The following is a 27,934-nucleotide window of genomic DNA, read 5'->3' on the forward strand; positions in this document are numbered from 1 at the left end:
CCCAGACCCACACCTCAGGGACCTGGAGGAAGGGCGCTCTCTATCTCTCTGGATGGGTCTGTATCTCTGGAAATTCCTGCCCTCCAGGCTGACAGAAGCCCATATGTTGACCATTAGGGCATAAAGCAAGATTCACTTAAGCCCGTCATCCAATAGGCTGTTTCTCCTCTGGCTGACTTACATGTTGTCATTCACAACACAGATTTATCGAGGGAAGAAAAGAATGTTAAAGAGCACATGTTAGAGGCTGCACATTTATCTGCTTGGAAGGCTTCCCCCTTCCTTGCATCAAGGATCGTAAAGCTACAGCCGGGACAATGTTTCTCCACTTATCTCAAGGCATTTTATTCAGCATTCTCATAATCACTAGGAAAGGTTTGACTGGCTCAGGAAAGAGCATCCCATTAAATTAGCGAATCCTATTGGAGAAGGCAATGGCACCCCACTCCAGTACTCTTGCCTGGAGAATCCCATGGATGGAGGAGCCTGGTGGGCTGCAGTCAATGGGGTCGCAGAGTCGGACACGACTGAGTGACTTCACTTTCACTTTTCACTTTCCTGCATTGGAGAAGGAAATGGCAACCCACTCCAGTGGTTTTGCCTGGAGAATCCCAGGGACAGGGGAGAGGCTGATGAGCAGCAGCAGCAGCATCCTGGAATTAAAGTTGTTGAGTCACACTCTTCAAGGTTTTCTTTATCTGGCACTAACTAGCCTGCTGCTGCTGCTGCTAAGTCGCTTCAGTCGTGTCTGACTCTGTGCGACCCCATAGACAGCAGCCCACCAGGCTCCCCCATCCTTGGGATTCTCCAGGCAAGAACACTAGAGTGAGTTGCCATTTCCTTCTCCAGTGCGTGAAAGTGAAGTCGCTCAGTCATGTCTGACTCTTCGTGACCCCATGGACTGAAGCCCACCAGGCTCCTCCATCCATGGGATTCTCCAGGCAAGAGTACTGGAGTGGGGTGCCATTGCCTTCTCCGACTAGCCTAAGCCATGTTTATTTCCCATCACCCTCCACCCGCACCCTCATCAAGCTGACTCCTCACTGTCCTACTGAGGTGACTTTCTGATGTCACAGACATGTAGACCATAGAGTTACCCTCACCTGCCGCATGGGACTTTCCCCTAACTCCTTTAGACTGAAAGTCTTCCCACCCTTCAAGATTCAGGGCCTACTTCAGCACCTTTCCTCGAGCACTCTCTGTCCGCTCCAAGCCCACCTGGACCGTCTTCCTAAGTCCTGTAATGTTAGCACATCAGGCTCTAGGGCTCATATACTGTTTTGAAATGTTTGCTGATTTCTCATACATCTTGTTCCCTAAGGACAGTATTAGGTTTCATATTACTCAGGTGGTAAACACATTCTTCCTGATTTATTAAGTACTAAAATCAATTTCTTATAAATTAATATCAACCTTCCCTTGCCAAACAGAGGCATACTTCTCCAGGAAGGGCTCACCCAAGGGCACTGTGATGAGGACAGAGGAGCTGAGAGCCTGGTTTTTATTTGAAATATCTCACTTGATATATAAACAGAACATATACAAGAAATGTGGCACATTTTTAAATGATAGAAATTAAAAATGACAGGAGACTCTGCGGCATCAGATTCAGGTTCTGTTATTGCAAACTTAGAGTAAGATTAATTAACAACCCATTCATTCGAAGATTGAGTCATAGGAACCTTAGGAATTTCTAAGTGAGATACATATCTTAAGAGACCCAGAGAAGTGAATTTGTCCAAGACTACCCAATTAGTAATCAGTAGAAATAATCATAGGCAGCATCCATCTCCTAATCTATAATGCAGGGCTCTTTATCATATGAAATTTGCAAATTCATAGGCATATGAAATTTGCAAATTTTAAGATTACCATAGCAGCACAAAATAAGTTGTATGGGGAAAGCTTAAAAGAATTATGCAGATACATTATTTTAAAGTACTTTAACATTCTTTTATTTGTAACACATTAATATAGTAATTAGAAATAATCACACATTAATACAATAATTAGAAATATTTTTTTCTATTTCCAAAAAAGTAAAGGATATCTATTTGATAAATTCTTTGTTGTTAGTAGTTATGTCAAAGACTTAGAAATAAGAAAATTAAATTTTCTTTTTTTTTTTATAAAAAAAATTTTTTTTAAAAACTTCACAAATTCAATCTAATAGTCACTGTCAAATCAGGGTACTTTTTAATGTATCCTAAACGTATAGTAATTCTAGCAAGCTTGTATTCTAAAAGGAAATGCAGATTTACAGATCATGTCTATACTATAAAATAGCATTGGCTGTAAAAGGTATTTTGGTATGTTAGCAATGAAATCTGATGAACTAGCCTGTAATCCCACTGATAACAGTAAATGAAAAAGGCCCCCCAAAGAGTAAAAGAACTGAGTATTTGGTGGCAGCTAAAAGTAACATATAGAGTCTGCTGCTGCATTTATTTAAGACCTTTTATCTCATCCAAGGAAATGGATACCCAGAAGCATCTTAGGCTCTGTAAATGCCCCACTAATGCACTTGAATATGAGGAAAAATTCCATTTAACACTTATGCTTAAATGGGAATTTTCATAGACTCTGTGTTATAATCAGTGATGAATGAAGACAGGCTGAAAAAAGAAACCAAATTATCTTTAAGCTGCACACTGCACCAACGTAAGTATCCAGCTAAAATGATGAACATATTTTATGTTGCTTATAACTCGCCATTCAGTTCAGTTCAACACATGTTTATGTACTAGGTGCCAGGGATTCAGTGGTGAACAGACAGATGTATTAATAGTTCCTGCCATCATGGAGTCAGAATCCAGTGGGGCAGACAGGTAGTGAACAAATATTTAAACCAAAACTGCTGGCACATTCTAGGAATGAAAGAAGAAGGCGTTCTGTGATAGATCCTTTGTACATTCTAAGAGGACATGCTGATGGACCAGATGTGGAAGTGAGAAAGCAGTGTAACAAAGGATGTGTGGGTTTATGGCTTGACCGATGGAGTGGGCAGTCATGCCATTTTCTGAGAAGGGGAAACCTGGGGAAGACATGTTTGGGAATGGGGCAAATCTAGAGCTCAATTTCTAACAGAAGTAGGTTGATAAAAACATGAGCATGCTGGAGCTAACTGTTAAGCAGGGGGTTGAATACAGAATGAGGAGAGAGGAGAGGACACAGATGAGGTCTGAGGAGCAGTTAGAACCGTATCAATGGAGGAGGCCACCCAGAGAGAAAATGCAGAGGAACCACTGAGAAGAGACTAGATTGGGCCCTGAAGATCTTCAAGGTTTAGAAGTAGACAAGGAGACACTAACGACTGAAACTGAGAAAGACGAATTTCAGGTCAGGAGGAAAATCAGGAGACTGCAGTGTTACAGAGGTCAAGAAAATAGTGTTATAAGAAGGAGGGATAGGCTATCTGCATTATATGCCACCAGGAATTTGAGGGTCCACCAAATAGTATTGATATAAATTATATAAGATAATCAATAATTACTGTGAAAATGGTAACTTAAAAACCTCACCAATATATTTTCGTATCATTCTTGCCTATTCTAGCTGTCTTAGCACTTTTTTAGATATCATGAAATTTCTACAATAAAGCTTAACATAGAAAGGGATAAAAAACTTATTCTTTAATTTTCAAAGTGACAAATGTAAGGTAAGACCTCATAATAGAGCAATGGAGTGAGAACTGAAACCTAAGAAAATCACATTTTGGCCCAGGTAGGGTTTCCTAGCACCTAGCCTGTGTCCCCTGCCTGCCACCCACCTGGGTCATCCACAAGGACCGGGAGGCCTATGAAGCCATGAGGGCAAAGACCAATTCTGACTACCTCATTTTTGCATTCCTGGGGCTTAGCGTAGTTTCTGGCATATAGAAGGGCCTTAATAAATATTTGTTCCATGAAGAGATGAGGAACCTCAGATATCCTGGTGGGAATTGTACATTTCGGATCAAAATAAGGCCCACCCACTGCTATTGGCTGAGATGGTGTTCTCTTGTTTTTTTTTTAATCAGGTCGTAATCACAGAGTTCGGAGGTTCTGCAAGCTAGTCACACCACGGGGTAGGTCTAGAACACCAACCAGTCTGTGTAAGCCTTGGTTGAGGTTGTGTTCCCATAGATATTGAGTTGTTTGCTAATGTGATTTATGTGGGAAGAACCACGATATCTGAGAGCTCACATCATTCACAGTCTGCAGCTGTTAGGCAGGTAAAGCTCTCCTCTGATTTCTGAGGAAGTTCACTTTATGCATTTCACTTTGCAGAAATTCTACATCAGTACCGGTTTTTGCTAACCAGAAGAAATCCCAAGAGAATTTCTGCTTTACCAAAAGAGGCGAAAAGTGAAAGTAGCACTGAGCCTTTGTTTTTGGAGCAAGCCGGTACAGAGGCAGCGCCCGCCCAGAGCAACAGGAGTAGCCCTACCCAGCTCCTTCCCCAGGACCTGCACTCAGCATCTCAGTACCAAGGCGCCGTCACCTGGCACTGAGTTCGTGAGTGTCCATGCTCTATCTCCATGGATTCTGTGCATCTGTTAGCAAGATGTGTCCTAAGGTAATCACTTCTTCGCTTTTGGCCATTTCGGCTTATGAAAGTTTTTATAGGAAGGTTCTGCTTCTAGACAGCAAGGGAAACCTGTCTCAGGCTTTCAGTAACAAGTTAAACAACTGGTGAACTCCATTTGCTTTCTGAACTTGACAGGAGGATTGCTTGTTTTCTGCAGCAGGAGAGGAGACCTCGTGGTGACCTCTGGCCCAGGTCAGGGTTTTACAGAATAACCAGTGCAAGTGGTCTGTGATTAGGTGCAGGCCTTCTCTGGAGAGACAGCAGCATTCCTTAGCCAGAGATGCACCTATCTCTAACTTAAGGACTTCTTTGATTTACAGATGCCAGGGGCAATAACCAGAGGAGATAACCACACAACCACCCATCCCCGAAAGCCCAGTTCCTAGATCTGGCCTCCAGTTCGGCCTGCAAAATGTCATATGCACAGCATCACACAGCTGTACCTACTCTCCGAATCTCTAGGAAGTATTTATAGTTGAACATCAGAGCACTCAGCTTCTTCAATGGAAGACTGGGGGGTAAAAAATGTCTTTTGTCATTATTGTTGCCATAAGAAAATCTTCCTTTACAGGTTTTCAAGCTTATCATTTCTTAGGAGCAATTGAAGACATAACACCCTCCAAATCTGAAAGGGCTTGTAACTGAATGGGGCTTCTAGGCAGTCTAAGCTGAATGCAGTTGAAGTTTCCCCACCTCCCAGCTCCCTGCTTTGCGGGCACCTCATTCCATTATGTTCTGTGTCCTCATGCTGCCTTTTTATTACACAGCCCCCCAGTCGCTACTCTCAAGTTTCAGGAAGTAAGGTAAGAAAAGTATAGAATTTTGTTTTGATTTTATTTATTTTGTTTTGTTTACCACTTACAGGCCACAAAATCTTGGACAAGTTAACTTTTCAGAGGCTCAGTTTCCTTCTCTATAAATAGAGGTAACTGCTGTGAAGATTTAAAGAAAATGCACATAAGGCTTGCAGTCCAAGGCCTGATTCTCAGTAGGAGTTCACCCAAAGTTCCCATTACCTTTCCAACCTGCGGTTTGGGTCTGTCTGCACCCAGGAATACCCTAGGGTCTTGACTCACCCTTCTGTAATTCTCACCAAAATCTACTAGTCCTGATATCATTGTTCCAGGCCTTCACTAAAGGGCTGACTTGATCTCCGTCAAGCTAATTCCAAGGGAAGCTTTGATGGATGAGATCATTTCAGAGTGCTCTTCCCAGTAAAAGAGGGTCCCCAAAATTGCCTTAATGTGAAAGAACACCCTCTCATACTGTGTAAGTCAAGGCAGGGATATTTTTGAGTGACATTTATTTAGAGCTTTTCAAATAGAAAAACTTCTTTTTCCTTTGTAAGAGATCAGATATTTAACAACAACAACAAATATCTCAGGTAAGATTTCTTCGTACCTGATACTTATAGAAAATCAGGGAATTGTGGATTCCATGAGAAGTGAAGTGACAGTGTTAGTTGCTCAGTTGTGTCCAACTCTTAACAACTTTATGGACTGTAGCCAGCCAGGCTTCTCTGTCCATGGAATCCAGGCCAGAATACTAGGGCGGGTAACCATACCCTTCTTCAGGGGATCTTCCCCACTCAGGGATCAAACCTGGGCCTCCCTCATTGCAGGCAGATTCTTTGCCATCTTAGCTACCAGGGAAACCCTATGGATTTTTCAAACTTTGATGTGCCTGAGTGTGAAAAGCATACAGAATCTCATGAAAAAAACCCTGAGATTCTGATCCAACAGGTCTCTGAAGAAGTCCTCACTTTGGAAAACAGTGGACTAGACTGACAGACTTTATCCACTTCACAAATTGAAATTACAAAACAAGCCAGCTCACATCAGTCAGATTAGGAGTGGATTTGAACAGGAAGAAGCCACTAACTAGCAAGAGTAAAGTCTGCCAATTCCAAACATCTATGACTTGACCACGTTCAATCTTCTTACCACCATTGCTTTTCTAAGTGCTGACGAAGGGAAGCTGCCCAATCAGTTGAATATTAAATGTACGTGATTTTTTTTTTAAAAGCAAGATAAAATGACCATAACACATCAGAGAGGTGAAATCAAGGGAAAAGTTAGTGTCAATTTTAAAAGAGAAAGTGAATATATATATATACACACACACACACACACACACATATATGTATACACAAATATATTTGACTTAAATTTTACTGAAAACTTCTGACTTATTTTGGAGCCTGGATAACTCTGATGGTAACCCATTTCTAAGGAGAGGGAAGCTGGTTTGTGCAGTCCATGGGGTCTCAGAGAGTCAGACGCGACTTAGCAAGTGAACAACAATAACTCATTTCGAACATGTTCCATTTACCGTAAAGCAGGTCTGATGTCGTGCAATCATACAGAGAGACTCTCTCGGCGATGTCCTGACTCGTTAACCGTGAGTGCGTCTTAGAATGTACACCAGAGAATGTCAGCACTGACCCGAATGAGGGTGGAGAGCCCAGAGAAGAAATGCCACTGAGTTAGATTCGGGAATCTCCCTCCTCACAGTTCTCAGACTCTGTCATGTCTCACTGCCTGAACAATCGAAAGCTGGGAGCCACTCCAGGAAGATTCAGAACTACACACTTTCACCGATTCTTCAGAGCACATACCGTAGAAGTCTCTAGTAGAAAGTAGCCTGGAGAAAGTCTCGTCTCTACACAGACCAGGGCTAGGCCCTCAGCAGCCGTTTGGGTTAAAGGAGGCTGTCTCAGGGAAAATCGGCATCTCATATATGTGTTATTTGTCAGTGTTATTTGTCCAGATATGAACAATGACAAAATACTGTCAGAAATCCAAGATTTCTCCACATAATATCAAACACCCTAAATCATATTTTCACTAAAACAGTCATCTGACGGTCAACAGAACTAAAAAGAAATATTGCAAGTTTTCATAGATGACTTTGGCATTTTTCTAGGCTTAGCTAAAATAAAAAGGCCTTAAGTATAGTTCAATTTATGAATAATCTAGGAATCTTAGTGGAAATCTGATCTAAAACAGTGGAACTGGCTACTTAAAAAGATAACAAGGTGGCTCCTGGTAAATCAATACCAACCCAGAACCAAATTCAAATCTTTTTAAGTCAGAGAAGCTAAAATAGAAGGGAAATAAGAGAGTGGCTAAATTATATAACCTCCCTCAGAAAGTCTAGACCTGCAGCAGTAGGCCTTGTGGCTGGTGCATTTGCAGGCAGAGTGAAATAGTTACAAGGATGGGAGGACTTGGATTCAAGTCCCTCCTCTGCCTCTTACCCATTAGAGTCCTTGGGAAAAATCCGTAACCTGTCTGAGCCTCAGTTTCCCCTCCCATGAAGTGGGATAATAACATCCCACTTTACTCAGTGAGAGAATATAGATCAAGCCCTATTATGTGGTGGGTACTGCAACTGTGTTTGCTATTTTAGGATCAAGAAACAGAATCATGTTGTAATATATGGGAGTATAAAAAGCAAAGTGTGCAAGAATAACTTAGTATCCTGAAGAGGCAGCAGGGATTCAATTCAGGATCTCCCCATTGTGAAGAGAAAGTAAGGTCTTTCTATCTATACGTAGCAGTTAAATGGTCATCATGCATAACTGCTTCACTGTGCAAACTGCTTCAATTCAAAAAACCAGAAAAGATGTCCAGGGGAAGCAGGTCCTCTTATGTTTGAAGTGAGGTTCATGCTTCACCTGTCCTTTCACATACATGCCCTGGGAGAAAGACAGAAGCAAGTTGTAATGTCTGGGTTAGGAGCACAGGTCATGGGTCAGACAACTGGACATTCATCCCCTCCAAGACCAGCCAGATCTTGAGCTGGTTACTCACTTTCTCATCTGTACAATAGAGACAGTGATATCCAGGGTACTTAACTGATCTCAAAAATTATAAGAGGTGAATTTGGTTCCTGGTTGATGTTGATCAACCAGGAGCCACCCTCTTCTTAATCATTTTTGTCTTTTTTCTTCAATAATCAGTTCCAGTGCACTGATGTCATAGGGCGGTTCTAAGGATTAAATAAGACCATGTGTGCAATGGTCTTAGAGCAGTACCTGGCACACAGGAGTCAGTACATTGTTCCTAAAGTGATTCTGATGTCATCAGCCCCATGCTTGTCTGAGCAGTCTGAAGTTAAGCAGCTAGTTAGCAGCAGAAAGGAACCCAGACCTCTGGGACCCTCCTGTACCAAAACACAGGTTTCTTGGGGATGGGGTGGAAACTTTGGCCTGACAGGTAGGATGACTTGTTAGAGGTCGCAAAGCATGTGAGGAATGCAGCAGGGCACAGCATCTGGCCCTTTCGCTCAGCAGTTATTACTCCAGGGGCTGCATGTCCAAACGTGCTCTGGGGCTGCAAAGAACCAGCTCATCAAACCATGAAGGCAATTCAACCACTTGGGGACAAAGAAGAGGCTCTGGACTTTTTGAGACATCCCCTGATAATCCTGCTCAGACCTGTGATAGGAGCTGCTGACGTCCGCTCTGTTTTACTGTTTCCTTTGCAATTACTTTGGAATGAAAAACAAATTCAGAATTTGAATTCGAGGATGTTTTTCCTGGTAATGAATTCCCTTGCTTTCTACTAAGCCTGAGAAGTTGGCTTGAGATAAGTTGGCTGTGGGCTCCCCATCACCTCCTCTCCACTGAGACATAGTGCTCATTCTTATTCTGTATTAGTCTTTGCATGGATTTTGTGCTAAGCCCAGAGTTCAGGGCTGACCAGGAGGGGCAACAGGTGGAGAAAAGCACATGTGTAAAGCCCACAGGTGGCAACTGCTGTACTGAGGCTGATGGAGCTGCCCTCTGAGTGAGTTCAGGACAGGGAAGGTGCCGTCAGTAAGGGAAGGGTGTGGCTTTAATAAACGAAGAGCCTCTTACGCAGCCCTCATCCACTGCTCTCCGACAGCTGAGCCAGTGGGGATGAATTCCTGCTTTCAAGTAGTTGGCAACTTCAGAGCATTTTGGAAAGAGCGAAGGAGTGTGAAGTATGGAGGATTTCAGAACAGGCTAACTCTAAAGCCTTGGGATCCTCTTCCATAATCACAAAGGTGGGACTTAAAGGGGCAGATACACTGCAAAGTTGTCCTCCCCTGAGCATCAGATCACAGGGAAGATGCTGGGCTTCTATACAGAGTGGACATGACCCCACCAGTTAGAGTTCTGCCCAGGCTGAAGACTTTTGCTAATCTGCACATTTTGACTTTTTGCCACGTACATTCTTGTTGGATTCCCATTGCTCCAGAATCTGCACATTATCAGTGAATTTCTCCAGTTGCTTAGGAAAGCTTTCTGTGCACTTAAAATATAAATGCTGAAGAACCTGAGCTTTGAACCTGAAGACAGTAGGCTGTACTCAGAGGACTGGCAGGTGGAAAATACAGTACTGTTCTTAAATTGAGGAGTGCTGATTCATGAAAGAATTAGGTACTTTGAATAAAGTGTTTTGAACTTACCTGCATCTCGGTCCCTGATACAGTAGTCTGGAGAATTCTCAAAATACACGAGGTCATTTTTCGTTGGCTTTTTAAACCTCTTGTTAGCCACAGTGAAACCAGTGCCATCCTGGTTCATGACAACCTGGATGGCCCCATTGTACTTCCTCCAGAGATAATTGCCCGTTTTCCTGAAGTCAGCCATGGCCAGCCAGCAGGTCCTCAGGGTGCAGGAACCGCTCACGCCATGACACTTGCACTCCTGTTTCAAGAACCTCTTTACAGCCTGTGGGAAAGGACGGGTGAGTTCAGTGGAGGCAGATTCAAATATATACACACGCTGCCACTTTTCTTACCTCCAGGCAATCAGGAAGTGACCATAAACCATCGGGGTAGAAATATGAAAAAGAAAGTATATATATGTATAACTGCACCACTTTGCTGTGCAGTAGAAATTAACACAACATTGTAAATTAACTACACTGCAATAAAAAATATATATATGTATACACACACACACACACACACACACACACATATATATATATATATATATATTTTTTTTTTTTTTTTAAGGCAGGGGTAGGGGAAGGAAAAGAGAAGTAACTGAAGACCCAGGATCCTGGGACTCAGGACTGGGAGATGTTGCAGTCACTCGCTGGTCACTCTGGGCACCCTGCCCTGACTGTAGCAGGTGGGGAGGGACAGCACCTGACTGTGAGCCTGCTTCCCTCTGGGCATTAAAAAAAGCCTCACTAATTGGAATTTACTGGGGTGTGGAGCCAATTTGAAGAATGAGGGGATGAATTAGAGTATTTTCTAAATAAATACGTTTTCCTATGTTGAAAATGTATACTATTACTCAAACAAATAATTGCGAAGCCCGTTTCCTCTCGATAAGCCGATAATAGTGATTATTCCTATCTATGAGGTGTTTCCCATGGCCCAGGCATGGTGCTGATGCTTCTGCACTCTGTCTCCATGACCTTGATCTTCACAAGCCTGTGTTACAGAATTCATTTGCAGATGATTGAGGAGCAAGACTTACAGAGTTGTAAAAGCACTTGTCCAAGGCTACACAGCAGGTAAGGACAGAGTCAGGGTACACTGGAAAGTCAGTCGGTGACCCTGAGGGGGACATTGCATTTGGGGGATTATCACTCAGCTCTGGCTGAGTAATTCTGAATAACTCAGTGAGAGCTGAGCTCGCTCTCTTCTCTTGGAGAGAGGAAATAGAGGCAAGTGGGATGAGTAGGGTCTCCCTCATCAGCTCTCCAGAGCACTGTGACACTCATTTCTGAGTGAGAGAGGCTATGGGAGAGACTGACCTTGGAGACCTCACCAAGTCTGAGCCTTTGGCCTCAGCTCAGGCACAGGGCAGAGGACGAGAAGCCTGCCTTCTGAGGGCCTCTGTCCTCTCCATTTGCGTGTCTAAGCCAAGGGTGTTGCGGATGGGAGGCAGAGGCAGCAGGGGAGTGAAACCCCTTGGTGACATTATCTGAGGCGGCGCTAGGAACAAAATTCTTAGGGTAACGCATTGATAGCCCTGTTTCTAGGAACTTGGAGCTGATGGTTGGAACTCTGCCCACTCTCTGGGGTTCTTAGCTGAGGTGGGCGGGGATATGGGGGTTGGCTCCAGCACGAAACTGGGGTAGAGATCCCCACAGCACCCCAGCTCATCCCACACCCCATCTCACAGAAACCAGTGTTCCAGGCTGCCTGTCCCTCCCCAGGGCCTCACCCCAGGTAACTCTACCCAGGTTTTGCCTCTTCCACAGACTCAGTTTCCATCCAACGCTATGGTGGAACCAAGCGTGCAAAATGTTCATCATTCCAGAAGACCAGTCCCACAAAAGCAATCTAGAAGGAGCTGAGACAGCGTGGGGCTCCACAGTTATGCATCCCCTTCTTGGCTCAGCCCGGAGCACCACACCTTTTCCACTTTGTCCCACATGATGACTGTGCCCTGTTACATCTGAAGCCTGTCCTGTTCAGCATAAGCCAGCTTTGGAGGGAAGGACACAGAAGGAAGGAGAAATGTCCTGGGTTTGGCCCTCCAGGTCCCGGGGCTCTGGGCATCTTTAAAGGATGTTTCAGAATGGACTCCTTTTCTGGAACTACACTTCCCTTGTGCCCCCCAACTCTGCCCCCCTATCTTTATATGGCAGGTGTTTGGTATGAGACTCATTAGGTGACCCAGACAGCAGGCCTCTGCCAGAGAAACACCACTAGGAGGGCCATCTTGACTCCACCCCCCTGGCCCACTTGGGTCACCTGTCCAGGAGCTTTCTGTTCAAAGATCCTGATGGAGCCACACAGAGCTCACTCCGTGCCAGGCGTTTGGGAGCTGACTATGAATGCTTATTCATCAAAGCGTATTCCTTTAAAAGCTGACTTATTTACTCACAAGTAATACTTCTGTCTGGAGAAGGCAATGGCACCCTACTCCAGTACTCTTGCTTGGAAAATCCCATGGATGGAGGAGCCTGGTAGGCTGCAGTCCATGGGGTCGTGAAGAGCCGGAGATGACTGAGCGACTTCACTTCATGCACTGGAGAAGGAACTAGCAACCCACTCCAGTGTTCTTGCCTGGAGAATCCCAGGGATGGGGAAGCCTAGTGGGCTGCCGTCTATGGGGTCGCACAAAGTCAGACATGACTGAAGCGACTTAGCAGCAGCAGCAGCAGCAATACTTCTGTCTTTGAAAATAATGGGATATATTACTCTCCTTTGTAATATTAATACTAAGTTTCCAGGTTACAAAGTTAGAACTTGGTATTTTTATATGATTAACTGAAGGGTTTGCATATTAATTTAAAATACACTTTATGAGTTCTTATAAGCACACGCAGGAGTGGTACACCCTGTTGATCATCACTGTCATTCACTGTTGAGTGGCTGCGGCCACTTCTCTCTTCCTTCGACTTCTGTTCAGGTGTTGGGTAGCCATGTGCTTCAGAACTGGCCTGGACTCTTTCTGACCCAGAACAACCCAAATCATTATACTAATTGCACTGTTCTGCCACTGATTTTTTTTTTTTTTTTTTTGCATAGAGTATATAGTGATACAATTTGGGCCAATATGATGTTACAAATAATCTGTTGGGAGGCTTGTAGGAAAGGTTCCTTCACTCTTTAAAAGAGATAAATGTCCTTTTCTCTGTCTCTGGATGCAGTTTTCTGCAGCTGCCTCCTTGGGACATGAAGCAGCCAATGCAGGACAAGCAACAGGCTGTAGGCAGCAGCCTGGAAAGACAGGAAGAACTAGCTTCCACAGGGTGTTGCTGAACTGCTTGAATGAACCCTCCGTGGCCCTGCCCTCCTTCCAGACTTCTCGTGATCCAAGATACTAAGTTTTCCTCATCTTTTAGGTTCCCTGGGGTCTGTTACTTATAAGTGAAAGTATTTCCACTGGAACCATGATCAGTTCTTGACTGTGGTTTAATCACAGACTCTGACAATTGACCAAGGGGGAAGGTGAGACACTTTCTCTGGTACTGGGTTTGCTGGCATCTCCAGGCCCCCTCCCTAACATGCAGTGCTCAGTCACACTTGGGGGTTACCGCTGCCTCTTCTGTATACTGAGTTTGCAGACCTGACATTCAAATCTTTAACCTTGAAGAGGGAAACACCCACTCCATCAGAGAGGCAGAGGGCAGAGGATCTAAGCCTAGGTGGCCTCATTTAGAAAGTAGCTGATGTAAGAGTAAGAAACTCACAATAATGTTTCCCAGTTTAGAAGAATTCAAATATTCAAATGGTATAATAACATAATAATAAGCATAGCACTATGTGCCAGGCTCCACACATTGTCTTATGTAATTACCATGATTAGACAAAGTAGATTATTATTCCCATTCTCCAGTTATGGAAACCAGGGCTCAGTAAGGAAAGTCAAATCCCCAGAGTCACCCCGTGAGACAGAGGCAGACTATTAAAAAAATGTGAATCAGATATGTCTCACCCACAGATCCATGCTCTTTCTACAAACACATTTGAAATATTCCTGTAAATTGTGTTTTTCTCAAATTTTGACTTGTGCATACTCTGCTTCCCTCTATTCTTTTGACTAAATCAAGAATTAAATGGATAATGTTATAGACCTATTAGAGCAAAAAAGAGGTAAGGAGGGAAATAGGAATTACATTGCATCTTCCAAACTAATTGTCATAAAAAGCCTAAGAAACAGTTCATTCATAGGAGAATTACAAAGTAGTAATAACAAGATAAAAAGATGTTCAACTTCACTAGGAGTAAGACAAAGCAAACTCAAATAGTGTAACACTTTTTTTCTTTTGCCTAGCAGGTTAGCAAATAATAATAAAAAAACAATGATTTGATAATATTTGGTGTTGGTAAGAGCATGGAAAGGAGATGCTTTAACAAACTGTTGATGAGAGATTAAATCAATATGTCATGTAAAATAGAGAGCATTTTTGCAATACTTGTCAAAATTTTAAATGTACAATATCCTTTCACTTCGGTGATACTCATGGAAAAGGGATGCCTTTGACAAACTGTTGGTGAGAGATTAAATCAATATGTCATATAAAATAGCATTTTTGCAATACTTATCAAAATTTTAAATGTACAGTATCCTTTGACTTTGGTGATACTCTGAAAATATTTGCACAAGCTTTGAAGGATACAGACTCATATGGATGTTCACTGCAGCATAATTAGCAATAGCAAAATATCAGGAAAAACCCAGATGATGTCAACAAGACAATGGTATGGGCTTAATAAAGGAATATGATGTGGCTTTTTATTAATAATATCATTCTTACAGGCATAAAAGGAAATCAAGTGAAAAGCAAACTGCAGAACAATGTAAGTGGTATGATGCACTTTTAAAAAGCTTGCATATGTGTGCATACACAGAGAAGGAAGGGAAAGAATGTTCATTTACAGTCTGGATGCTGCCTGAGGGGCTGCATAATCCGAAAGAGGGAAAAACAATCAAACTACCCCTCAAGTTAAAAGAAAACAAACCAACCAAGAATCTTGGGATTGTTCTCTGGCAACTAGAGACAGCAGAGCAGAGCAGAGCAGTGGTTCTCTTCCTGGTTACACGTTAGAATCCATCTGGAGACTGTCTCCATCACAGAGACCCTGACCTCTCCCGGAACGGAATACACCATAACCTGGCCAGGGGGTGGGGCCCACCTTGAGGGCACTTCCGGTCCAGGTGCCTCTAATACACAGCCAGGCTGAGAGTCACGTCCAAACCAGGGAAGGTGGCGGAGTAGAAAAGGAGTCCGCACCACGGCCAGAGCAGGTAAGACATTCACGTGCAGAGCCAGGCTTACATTTCTAGAAACTGGGATATCTGAGGACTGGATTAGAAGTTGTGTCATATCCTATGTCTCCAAAATGTCCTGACCTCCAGGGAAAATTTCCCACAAACAGCCCTTTGCGTTAGCGTTGCTTTGGGACAGGCTGCCGCGCAGGGCCCTGCCACAAGGATGCTCCTCCGGGGTCTCCGGAGCCGCGGGAAGAGGGGCTGGGGACTTCCCACACAGGCAGCTGTGGAGCCGTAACAGACTTTTTATTTGCACTGTGAAGAAATGAGTGAATGAAGCAGAGGACCTGGGGACATCCAGGCACTGCCAGACAGTCTGGGCCTTTTTGTGTTTGTTTTTATATGTTACTTTTGAATTTTAAAGTTAAGTATGTGCACGTGGGGTTTCCCAGGTTTCAGTGGTAAAGAACCCACCTGCCAAGCAGGAGAGGCAGGTTTAATCCCTGGTTGGGGAAGATGCCCTGGAGAAGAAAATGGCAGCCCATTCCGGTGGGTTGTCCTGGGAAATCCCATGCACAGAGGAGTCTGGCAGGCTGCAGTCAATGGGCTCACAAAGAGTTGGACACAACTGAGCGACTGAACAGCAGGAGCAGCAGCAGCATGTACACATGATTTTTAAAAATTAGAGTCCAGAAAAGAGAATAAAAAGCAGTAACTCTCTGCTGTACCCGCTCCACCTCTCCCCTCCCGGTGGGCTTGGCACAACCCCAGAGCGGTCATTTTTAATGCGTTGTGCCCTTGTGGTGGTTCAGTATGTGTCTGTAGAACAAGATCTGTACTAGTTTCCCTCCAGCTTTGTGAGAAACAGAATCCCATCCTCAAGGTATTTTATGGACATCCACCAGAAAATTCTCTTAATAACTAAACAAACCTGAATGCCAGTGATGGAGCCCTCTGGAGAGGGCTGCACGCACAGTTGGCACAACTGAGTGTGACAGTTCTGCCAGTCACTTTACTTGCCTTCCAATCAGGTTGTATGGTCCCTGATAGACTTCTTATGAGTGAGGGTGAAAACTTGATTCACAGCTCACTAATTTTACCCTCCCCCACACTGCCAACATGGTTCTGTCATGGTTGGTTCTGACAGTTTCTCCAGCTTCAAGGAGAATCCTTACACCTCTTCTGGTTCCAGAAGTCACCAGTGCTCGCTCTCATGAGATGAGGATATTTGCAGGCCCCTCCATTTTCCTCCCCTTCCACTTCCTAGTCTCCATCAGCATGGTCTGTCCTTTTGTGGTGACAAAGATTAGAGCATTAATGTTCTGTGACCATACTTAAGTCTCTCATGGTATGTCTGAACATCAAATCTAAAAACTGAAAACAATAAATATTTGTTGTTGTTCAGTGGCTAAGTCATGTCTGACTCTTTGCAAACCCATGGTTTCCCTGTCCTTCACTATCTCCCACAGTTTGCTCAAACTCATGTCCGTTGAGTGGATGATGCTGTCCATCTCATCCTTTGTCACCCCCTTCCCCTCCTGCCTTCAGTCTTTTCCAGCATCAGGGTCTTTTCCAAAGAGTCGTCTCTTCACCAGAGTTTTGGAGCTTCAGCATCAGTCCTTCCAGTGAATATTCAGGGTTGATTTCCTTAGTTAACTGCACAACCAAGGACTGTGCCAGGACTGCATTTTATAATCTCTGATCCAATTGGACAACGTCTGGGCTGAAGAATGTTGCTAGAGTGAAGTTTTCTTACTTTACTTGTTACTAAGTACACTTACTGTGACCTAACGCCTTCCACTCTCACGCTCATTCCACCTGTGCCACCACTTCCCCTCCTTTCCTGGGGGGTTCTGTGGCCCTGAGTCGTCTTAGTCTCGCCTGGACACAGCTGGGATCACGCCCTCCTAGAGGCGCGCACGGCACTGCCGGATGCCACGTTTTCTCTCTTTCTTTGGGTTCATTCCTTCTCTTTCCTGCAGCCCCTTTTTGAGTAACTCCTTCAAGGTGCACGGAGGGTGAATTTTCTGAATCTTGTGTATTATGAAGTCTTTACTCAGTCTTCACACTCGACTAATAGCTTGGCTGGTGATAAAATTCTGGGTTGAAAATAATTTCCCCTCAAAATTGAAGGTATTGCTCCAAGGTTTTTGGCTTCTAAGTGTTAAGATGGGAAATCGGATATGCAGCTGATTCTCTGCCAACTGATTTTTGTTTTCATTTCACTGCCCGCCCCGCCCCCCCACCACACCCCCTACATGAAAGGCACTAGAAACTTGCTCTTATCCTTGGTGTTCTGAAATATCACAAGGATGTATTTAGAAGTTTTTAAAAAATTAGTCCTGTTCGGCCGTCAGTGGGCCCTTTCAATCTGAAAACTTCAGCGCTGAGATGTTCTCTTAATATTCCACCCCCTCAACATGCCACAATTTTTTAGTCTCTTTATGGCTTTCTAACTAGTCAAGTTGCTGAACCTTCTGAATCAATCCTCCATGTCTCTTATATTTTCTCTTTTATAGTTTTAATACTTTCTTCCTGGCTTCTTGAGGAAGAAATTCCATTAGAGTAATACTCCTGGCTTTCTCTATCCCCTTACTAATTTCTCCCCAGGGGAGGACAATAGACTTTTCCAACTGGTGAGTTTAGAGGAAGGAGAAGGGCTTGTGTGTCTGGGTTCCTTCTCTTTGGGCATCTGCCAGCATGTGGAGAAGATGAGTTATGATCAGCTCCTGCCCTCCAGCAAGGGGCTCCTTGCAGAGCCCGGGTACGCAGCCTGGGACAGGGTGAGTAAGTCTGCCCAGCTCGGGTGGAATCGAAGGTTCAGAGCTGCATTCTCCAGGGCTGCCTTTTTTTTTTCCCATCCTGCAGCAGCTGCTGTTACTCCTTACATCTACATCCCTTGTCCACTTTTCAGCTGGTTTCAAACTCAAGTGGGAAAGAGAGGTGATGTTATGACTCTCTTTTTGTCCTTTGGGCTTTTTGTTTTACTTTCTGGGAGATTTCTTTGACTTTCTCTTCCAAGTTCTCTCTTGTTTTCTAATTGTCACCTTTTGAAAGCATCCACTCTTGTTCATGGATATAAATACCTTCTTGGACCTTCTTGATTTTTAAAAATTTCTCTTCTCATCCCTGACTTACTGCTTTTTTGTTTTTTCTTTTATGCTTCTGAATTTAATCAAGTATATGGTAATTCTTGGACATTCTCTTCATACTTAAGAATGAAGTCATAAAAAGATATTTAGGAATCTGGTTATATGGTAGGGCTTGTGGACCAGAGGTTTGGTTTCTAGTGACTAGGTAGGACACTGTTTGTTTGGGGGACTATAACTCCAAAAAGCCTAGAAGATTTGATGCTAGACTTCCAGGAGTTCTGTTTAGGGGTAAAGGGGAGAAGATGGGGTTCTTTATGCTACCAGTGGGTTTTTCAGGTAATCCCAGTTTTCGGACCTGTGCTTCTTTCCAGCGCTCATTTGTATTTGAAATTTTCTCAGGGCATCTTGCTTTCCATGTTCCTTATCTGCTTTTTTTCCCCCTCCTCATCTACTTTTATTCTTCTAGACTGAGGCTTCTTCATCCTGCTTCAGTTCAGTTCAGTTCAGTTCAGTTCAGTTCAGTCACTCAGTTGTGTCCGACTCTTTGCGACCCCATGAATCGCAGCACGCCAGGCCTCCCTGTCCATCACCAACTCCCGGACTTCACTCAGACTCATGTCCATCGAGTCAGTGATGCCATCCAGCCATCTCATCCTCGGTCGTCCCCTTCTTCTCCTGCCCCCAATCCCTCCCAGCATCAGAGTCTTTTCCAGTGAGTCAACTCTTCACATGAGGTGGCCAAAGTACTGGAGTTTCAGCTTTAGCATCATTCCTTCCAAAGAAATCCCAGGGCTGATCTCCTTCAGAATGGACTGGTTGAATCTCCTTGCAGTCCAAGGGGCTCTCAAGAGTCTTCTCCAATACCACAGTTCAAAAGCATCAATTCTTACAATTTCTTCATTCCCTTTCCACTTTCCAGAAATTTGTTGAGTTCTCTCATTTCTTTGACCATTTTCTTTATTGTTGGTTTAAGCCATGTTTATTCTATTAGTATGATTTTAATGAGATCTGAGGGAGAAAGAAGTATAAAAGTATATGTTCTATCCACAGCCTTGCATCTGACTGCACTTTGAAATGTTCTGGAAGGAGACAAGGATTGTGAGGGGAGGAAATGTTCTCACTTTATGATACACACTTCTGCACTTCTCAGTCTGTTACTTTTGTTTGTATGAGTGTCGTTTTTATACCAGAAAGAACATGATAAATAATCGATTACAGTGACTTGCTGTCTGTCTTCAGTGTGTGATACTGAAAACTTCTTTCAGAAACATAGGCCATACCCCATGACACATTCGTCCTGTTTCCTATTTTGTCTTGAATCTTTTCTAAAGGGTTTCTTCTACCACTTCCTTCTTTGATTCTTGACTGCTGTCAAAGTTCCATTTTCTGCCTCCTTAGACTCCTGTTTTGACAGTCTCACAGCCCTGATAGCTTTTTATACACCCCAGGCAGCCAGCACAATTCCTCACCAACCCCCTCCGTCACTATTGGTTTAGTCCCATCAGTGTCTGCTCTGTGGCATCTCATCATCAAACCTCATTCGACATGACAACCTGTAAAAAGATGAATGAATGTGACTGCTGAGGACAGCATTACTCTTGGCATTTGGCCTTGTAGAAACCATTTTAGCTTAACATGTAACTTTTCCCGATAAAAAACCTTCAATAAGCTCATTGTCCCATTATTGCTAAATTTTACTTAGTAGATTGTGGATGGCCCTTAAATCTTTGACTTTCAGCATTTTAAGCCTTCAGGTCTACAGAAGTTATGTTCTACTCTTAGAATTCAAGAAATTTATAAATATTAGTATTCTCTACTGCAAAAACAGAAGTCTGAATGTTTTTTTTAAAAAAAAGGTATAGAAGAAGGAAACACATGAATTGTGCAACAGAATAATTCTGTTTTATATTTATCTGTCCCAACTAAAGGTCAGAGCATAATAACGAGGCATAACATTCATTAGGCTCTTGGCCTATGTTAAGCTATGCTAAGCACTTGATTTAAGCACTTTTATTTAATCCACACAAGCATATAAGGCATATACTATTTTCACCCCCATTTTACAGATGAGGCTATTGAGATACCTAGATGCTGAGGACCTTGCCCTAGGTCTTACAGGCAATATGGTTGAGGCAGGATGCACCCTAAGCCTGTCTGACACCAGGTTGACACCTGAAATCACTCTGCCAGCCTTTCTTATGAAGTCCTGAAGGGTTCATTTACTCTGGTTTCAGTGGTGGGTTCTGCAAAAGTTTTTACATTTAGTGTTTTCACATTAAATTAGTCCACAAAGAATTATTTTGACAGTTTTAAAGACAAACTTCTCCCAAGGAGAGTGAAATTTCGTTTCTCAACTCAGCCTTTTTGAAGACAGAACTCAAGCAACGCCAGGGTGTCTTTATAAGACTTCTTTGTAGATCATGAGAGTTATCTTTTTTCTAAATACCTGCATTTTGCTAAGTTTATGACCCTTGTGTCATGCCATACTGATTCTCTCCCTATCAGAAAAAGGGCCGTCTATCTCATACCATGTGAAATCTGTGCAAACTTAACTACTGACCTTGCCTTAGAAAGCCTACTTAGGATTTATTTTAGTTTGATATATGCTGTATGTTTCAACTAAATTATTTAGTTTAACTTGAGCATTTGAAGAAGTGTTAGCACGTCACTTTTTAGTTGGGTGTTTGCCACAAAACCACCATATTTCTGGTCCTATATCAATTTTCCTGAGGGGAACACACATTAAAATCATATTATTTAATTTTCAGATACTGGCTGAAAGCCAAATACATTTATTAACAATTAAATCCTTTTGACAGGTCCACATCTCTGAGAGTGAAAACCAGACCAACATATTTTTCGAACATACACGCATGCTCTGGAACTAGGAAAGCAAGGAATATGTATCAGCAAACTGTGCAGTCGATTTGCTTATGCAATCATTTATTAACTTAAATAAGACACTGTGCTTTCTTGAGCACTGTCATTCTTTTAAAAACAGTGCCTGCGGGTGGGCTTAGCTAGGAAATATAAGGTGTGGAATTTATATTTGTGGAATTCAAGAACATTACTGTTGACTAACCATATATATAATAGTTCTTACTGACTAATGAAGCTAGTCTAGAAAAATATTTTGTATGAATAATAGAACTTTACCTGGAACTGTAACAATTTTGTTAAGAGTTATTCTTTGCTTCAGGGCTTTAATTTTGGTTAGTTTTTGATTCATACACAATAAAAGATCAACTGTATCACGAACATACTATTTTGGGGTCCAATAAGACAGAGACGAGGCAGGGAGAACTGATCTAATTTTTCAAAATGCATTTAATTTTATGAATGTAGAAAACCAATCAGAAGATAAATCTGTGCTAAGTGAAAGTTGGGCTTCATGAAGATGCTCAACATGAAGGGAAGATGAGGATATATAGGAGTTAAAGCAGTTTGGCTCTAATTCAGTTCAGTTTTATCACTTTCTTTCTACTGCCATTCCTTACTTTTAGAGAGTGATTTCTTTTTCATTACGTCCAGTTCTCTTGGTTCAGAACCATTATGTATTATTTATCTTAGGTGGCATCATAGGATCTATTCTTGGAAGCCTTTATTAGGCCCACAATTTACTTGCCTGTAAAGCTGTGCTTACATCTTGTACAGTATCCATTTGTGTTGACTTTGGAGGCATTTCCTGTAGTCAGAACTGGGAAGCATCTGTTTTGTGCCGCGCCCCAGTGGGCTAAGCTCAGGGGTGGGCCCAGTGCTCCACAGCACTGACCTTGCTTGGTGCTGGCCTGGGCAGGGCAGAGAACTAAAACTTTGGATCTTCACCCTCCAAACTCCTCACATATAAAATACAGGCTGTCAAAATATATAAATAAAAATTACAGGAGCCTAGGTTAAGTTTGAATTTCAGCTAGGGAATAAATTCAATTCTAGTGGGAATTAGGAAACAAGTTGACCTTATTTCCTAACTGAAATCAGTCTCTTCATATTGCAAAATATAGATAATAATGATACCTATCTTCTAGGTTTGCTTAAAGCCTCATGCATAGGTATATATATTTTATGTAGCAATCCTTGTTAGGTAACCTGTCCAAGATTGTGCTCAAGTTTTGGAACCAGTGTTCTAATTCCAGAGTCCCAGCCTCCATGTTGCCTTAGTCAACATGATGTCAATAGCTGAGAACCCCTAATGAGCTAATGACAGTGTAAGTCCGTCCATGCTCGGGCTCAGTTGTGTCCCACTCTTTGTGACACCATCTGTAGCCTGCCAGGCTCCTCTGGCAGAATCCATGGGATTCTTCAAGCAAGACTACTCTAGTGGGTTGCCATTTCCTTCTCCAGGGGATCTTCCCAACCCAAGGACTGAACCTGTGTCTTTTGTGTCCCCTGCATTGCAGGCAGATTTTAGGTAGATTCTTTATTCCCTGAGCTACAAGAAAAATGCCAATAACCATGTAAACATTATGTTAAAAATATAAATAGCAAATAGCAACATCAGTTGCCATGTGCTAATTTTTAATTACTACTCATCGGGAAGCTTGTATCAGTCTTTATATGTATAGGCTGAAAATAAAATTCAGGGAGGTAAAAATTTCTCATAAATTTCCTATTGAGTCCATTTTTTTAAGTTGTTCATTCAAACCAGAAGATTTTAATTTTGAAATCTAGCATTCTATTTAAGTGGACTCTAGAGAAATTAACAATGTATAGAAGTAGAACTTAAGTATTTAACATCTCCCCCAGTACCTTGTTCAGTACCTTCCTGCTCAGTACTTTCCTGTTGCTTCACAGTGGCATCTGAATATCTCAGCATGGCATTTGAGGCTCTCCACAGCTGGCCAAGACTCAGACTTGAAGCCTCAGGCCGTATTAATGCTCAGTCATGAGCTCCCCTGGGACCCTTGTCGTTCCTCACTTTTGATGTTTTTTCTGCTTTCATATCTTTCTGTGACTTGGAGGCCCTTCATCCTGGAAAGCATTTGCCCTATCTCAGTCATGGGAAACCTTTATCTCCAACATCCAGTTCTTTTATGACATAGCCTTTCTCTCCTCAACTGACTGGCTCTGTTGGGTGATTTTTCTACTATACCATATAGAATAGGGCTTCCTCGCCCTATACTCTCTACAATGTATATACTATATACAGTTGTATTTCACTTGTCTCTCTGACTCAGATTTAGTTTCCTGTGATCAGAACTTTGTTTTATTCTTTTCTCCATATGCCATAGTACCAGAAACAGTGCTTTCCCCAAATTTAACCCAACAGCACATACTTGCTGTGCCTTGAGTTGAACTTTTGGGAATCCCACCAAATAAGGCTGAGTTGCTTTAGGCATACTCATGGTGACTAGAAGTTATGTTTTTGGCATTTAAAACAGAGTTTTCCCTTTTATTAAAAATAATAATACATATTCACTTTAGAAGACTTGTGAAATTAAAGACACACACAAAGGGGAAAAATCATCAGTAAACTACCTTCCAAGGGCAGCAGCTGCTGCTGTTTTTTTTGTTTTGTTTTTAATTTTTTAAAATACAGAAGTACTGTGTGTTTATCCTTCTCAACAGAGACAACACGGAAAAGTAGGTAAAGACAAAAGGGTGAAAGCAGAGGGTTTGAACCCCCAAGCCCAGGACTCATGATTGTGTGCCCCTATGTGTTAGTCACTTGATCCCTCTGAGACCCAGTTTCCTTATTTGAAAAACAAAAATACTAATACTATTTTTTATTCCTATAGGGGTTTTTAGAAATCAAATTACAAAGGATTTTGATTGTCTTTTGTACACTAGGGAATACTATTTTTTATTAGTATGTTGGACTGTATTTGAAGATGAGTCTCTAGGTACTTGCAGAGATCAGACTGAATCCTAAATACCAGCTCAAATTGGATTTGTGGCTGATTCTGTACCCCGAATTACAGACAAACTGCACATCACTAAGGGAGGAAGAGGGGGACTAACTTACTAAGCACCTACTATGCGCCAGGTTCTCTTCTGCTCCCTTCCCTTGTTCCTCCACAGCGTTCTGCACTCCCTTTTACACCTGAGAGAGCTGAGTTCCGTGATCTAAGCCACTGCTGTTGCGGGGTTCCGTGATCTAAGCCACTGCTATTGTGGGGTTAAAACGAAGGTGGGTCTTCCTTGACATCCTATGTTCCATCTTCACTATGGTAAGAAGTACTTTGGCAGGAAAATATCTTTATGGAATTCCTCTCTTATTATGGAAATGTCCAGTGATTGAAGGGCAGTATTTGATTGGGTACATGGACTATTTAGAGACAGATTCTCTTAGGAAACGTAAAAGAAGTTGGGATTACTTCATGTAGAAAGAGTGGATTAATTTAAAAGCCATTTTCTGGATCCTGAGAGGAAACAAGTGGTGGATATCAACCAAGTACCTTTTGCTTGTCATTTACCTTAACCTACCTTACAATGCAATTTACAAGCTTTCATAGCATGGCTTCTTTAGACCTAAAAAGAACTGCTGAGAGAAGTTATGGAATGTCTTTTCCCATAAAATGTTTTGAACAAGGTAGTTTATCTTTTCAAGACTTATTAATAGCCCTATTTGGAGGTAGAAAACTAGACTCAAGATGAGTTTCAGGAAAACATCATTACAAATTCTGCTGAAGCTGTGATGAAAATAAAATGATATAATAGCACAGATCTAAAATGATATTACAGTACAGAAACACATGAGGGTGCTCTAACCAGCTGCTATAATAAAGGAATTAAACTGCTCAAATATTAGGGGAAAGTTAAGGCCTTTTGTGATGGCAGTGTTGAATTCTCACGTGTAGCATTGGCTAAACGGAACAATCTTGGAATAGATGGCTTTTCTTTTAAAATGTATTGGCCCTACTCCTCCCCCCCATGCCCACTTAAAAAAGTAGAAAATGTTCATATTGGACAATTTGGGAAATATTGAAAAGCAAAGAATAAAAAAACAAATGAATCAATGTTGCTGTCAGCTTTGGAGGCTGGGGTTTACTAGAGCCAGGCCAGTTGGAGGCTTAGCTCAGGAGGTTTGCCTTCAAACACACCCCAGCCTGTTCTCATTTTGATTCCACAGACCTTCTGCTGGAAAGAAGGGGGAGCAGAGACTGGGGGTCTAATGACCGCAAGAAGAGAATTAGAGACGCATGTTTATCTCAATACATTTACTCTCATTAAAGTTCATATTCACTGACATCATGCATCTCCTTGAAAAAGTCTGCCCACCCACCATTAATTAAAGCCATATTTTAAAAAGTCAGTGTGTGCACTTTTATTCCAATCAAAAGTAGCCTCCTAAGTTTTGCAGAGTAGGCAGGAGAATATCTGAGGCCTGACAGCTGTTCACCTCTATCCAGTGAGGAATCATGTGATTTACATTAAAAGTCATATTGATTCAGAGCCTACAGTATAATAGCTGAGATCTATTGTCTTGAAGAATGGAAACATTCAATATCTAATGACCTACTAAGCAAAATTAACATTTATTTTGATGAGTCAATGTTATTTTGGATGCAGTGTATAACCATATGCTCTTATCTGTACAGATAGTCTGAGAGATCTGTATATTGCGCTTGAATAATTGAGCAGCATTCTCCTATCAAAGACACCACACTTTATAACCTATACATGTGGTATCAATGTCAAAACAAAGGTCAATGTAAATTTTTCCTTATCTGAGCCATGCATAAACAGTAATTACCGATAGTTGTAGGGTTGCACAACTGCAGTCTATATTCTTGGCAGTAGTCACTGTAAGTTCATAAATTCATGAAAATAAAGAATGTTGATTTTCAAAGTTCAAGAAGGTACTATTTGTAAACAGTTCAGGTCACACTCATCTTATTCCATGTGCTAAGCAAGACTTCTTTCCTTCCAACTTCCTTTAAATGAGATCTGTTCCCTCTGTGAGCCTAGTAAAAGGGTTTTCATCCAAACAGATCTGCATTCTTTTCTATTCTTTTTCCTATTAAAGCCCCCCTGGGGACTTTTCAATTTTATGCTGATCTTTCTTTACATATTACTATCAAGCACATTTTGATTTTGTGTTGATAAAAGACAAATTATGGTTATCTCTTCTCATTGGCAATTAGGTTATTTTAGAGTGGTTCTGACTGAGTGTTTGATTAGCCCAACTGGTTTATGCTTTTCTTACACAAAGGCCTAACATGCAGCATTCAGATTCTCTTGTTATTCTGGTCATGCCACCATATCCCCAAACATGGCTCATCAGTAGATTGATCATTGGCATTAAAATGGTTTAATCCTAGGCCAAACCACCCTGGGCCTGGGAGGTGAAACTGGAATTCTAGTCCTGACATTTCTTCTGATTCTGCAGGTGACCCTGAGCTCTGAAGGGTCTGTTTCCTCATCTAACAAATAGGGGTTAGGGAATGAATACTGACCAGATACCCAAAAAGTTAGGCAGGACCAGCGATTAAGGGGCCAAAGCCTCTGGGGCATGTCTTCCCTTGGTGCATTTACTCATCCAGTTCCAGAAAACCCAAGGTGGGGCTTTCAAGAGTGAAACTGGGGTCTGGTTCTAAAAAGAGCCTCCCTGAATCTAGAAGAAGCCAACAAGCCATGCCTGGTGAGCTGCTTTCATGATAAGTTTGAGAGAAGATGTTCTTGGTCTTGACACCCCTTAGATACAAGCATTCACTGTCCCATCGGTAAGTGGGAAGCAGCCCTAGCCTCAGCCACAGACGCTGTCTTGTGACTACATGGTACAGTATCCAGAGAGACCACAGACACTTGACTGTACACACTGGCAAAAGCAGCGGGTGGACTTTTTCACCTCCGCTGTGGTAGGGAAGCTGGAGTGCAGGTGGGATATTTCAGCCCAGTCGGTGGTATTCTTTAGGGCAAACAGCTCTGGGCTGGGGGACAGTGGGAAGCTGTGATGATAAGCATTTTTGTACCTCTCGGAAAGTTTAAGATAAGCTTGGCCTAAGTGATTTATGAGGCCATGCAGTCTACCCAGTGAGCACTGTCGAGGTCCATACCTTCCTGCCGGCTCGGTTGTTGTGAAGGTTCATCAGGGCTCTGGCATCCTTGCCTTTCCTTTCCTTGGCATCCACAAATGCTCTGGCAAACTTGATCCCATAGTCAATGTTATCACTGCAGCCACCCCAGTCAAAAGTGCCCTTGTTGTCCTTGGCGGTTCCCTTCTTCTTTGGGTCACAGGAACAGGATTTTAATTCTCCTTGGCTACAGGCCCTGGTGATGGCAAATACAACTCCAGCCGAAGAGATGGCGTAAACAAATGCAGATTCCCGGCTACCTGTAACAAAAATGCTGTTCTTAAAAGGAGTCTGGAATGGCTCGTTGTGAATAACTTTCACCTGATGGCTGTTTAATACTTGTTCTGCCTCTGACAAAGTATTCTTGAAGAATTCTTTCCTAGAGCAAAGGTTCGCTCTTGAATATGAATCATGGCACTTATTACAAGCCTTTGTCAATTTGGATAACTGTGTAACAACTATCCTTAAAGTAAATAGAGTATAAAAGAAAATGCAGCAGGAGTCTGCCCTGCACACGTTAGTCTCGTACATGTGCTTTCTTTAACCTAGAATCTCACGTGTCCCAGAAGAGAGGAGACAAATGCATCTAGGCCTTCGGT

At 42.4% G+C, this 27,934-nt stretch overlaps 1 protein-coding gene across 1 annotated transcript in view; it reads right to left on the reverse strand.

Annotated features, from left to right (window-relative positions):
* Window positions 1-27,934, reverse strand: part of WNT2 (Wnt family member 2) — a 46,111-nt gene that overhangs the window by 10,255 nt on the left and 7,922 nt on the right. The window contains exons 3-4 of the mRNA XM_005679153.3: window positions 27,318-27,595; window positions 10,009-10,273 (exon numbers count right to left, since the gene is read on the reverse strand). Of these exons, the coding sequence (XP_005679210.1) occupies window positions 10,009-10,273; window positions 27,318-27,595 (543 nt within the window). The remainder of the gene's footprint in view (window positions 1-10,008; window positions 10,274-27,317; window positions 27,596-27,934) is intronic.

This window comes from Capra hircus, chromosome 4 (assembly GCF_001704415.2).
Source record: "Capra hircus breed San Clemente chromosome 4, ASM170441v1, whole genome shotgun sequence".
In the NCBI taxonomy this organism is placed as follows: Eukaryota; Metazoa; Chordata; class Mammalia; order Artiodactyla; family Bovidae; genus Capra; species Capra hircus.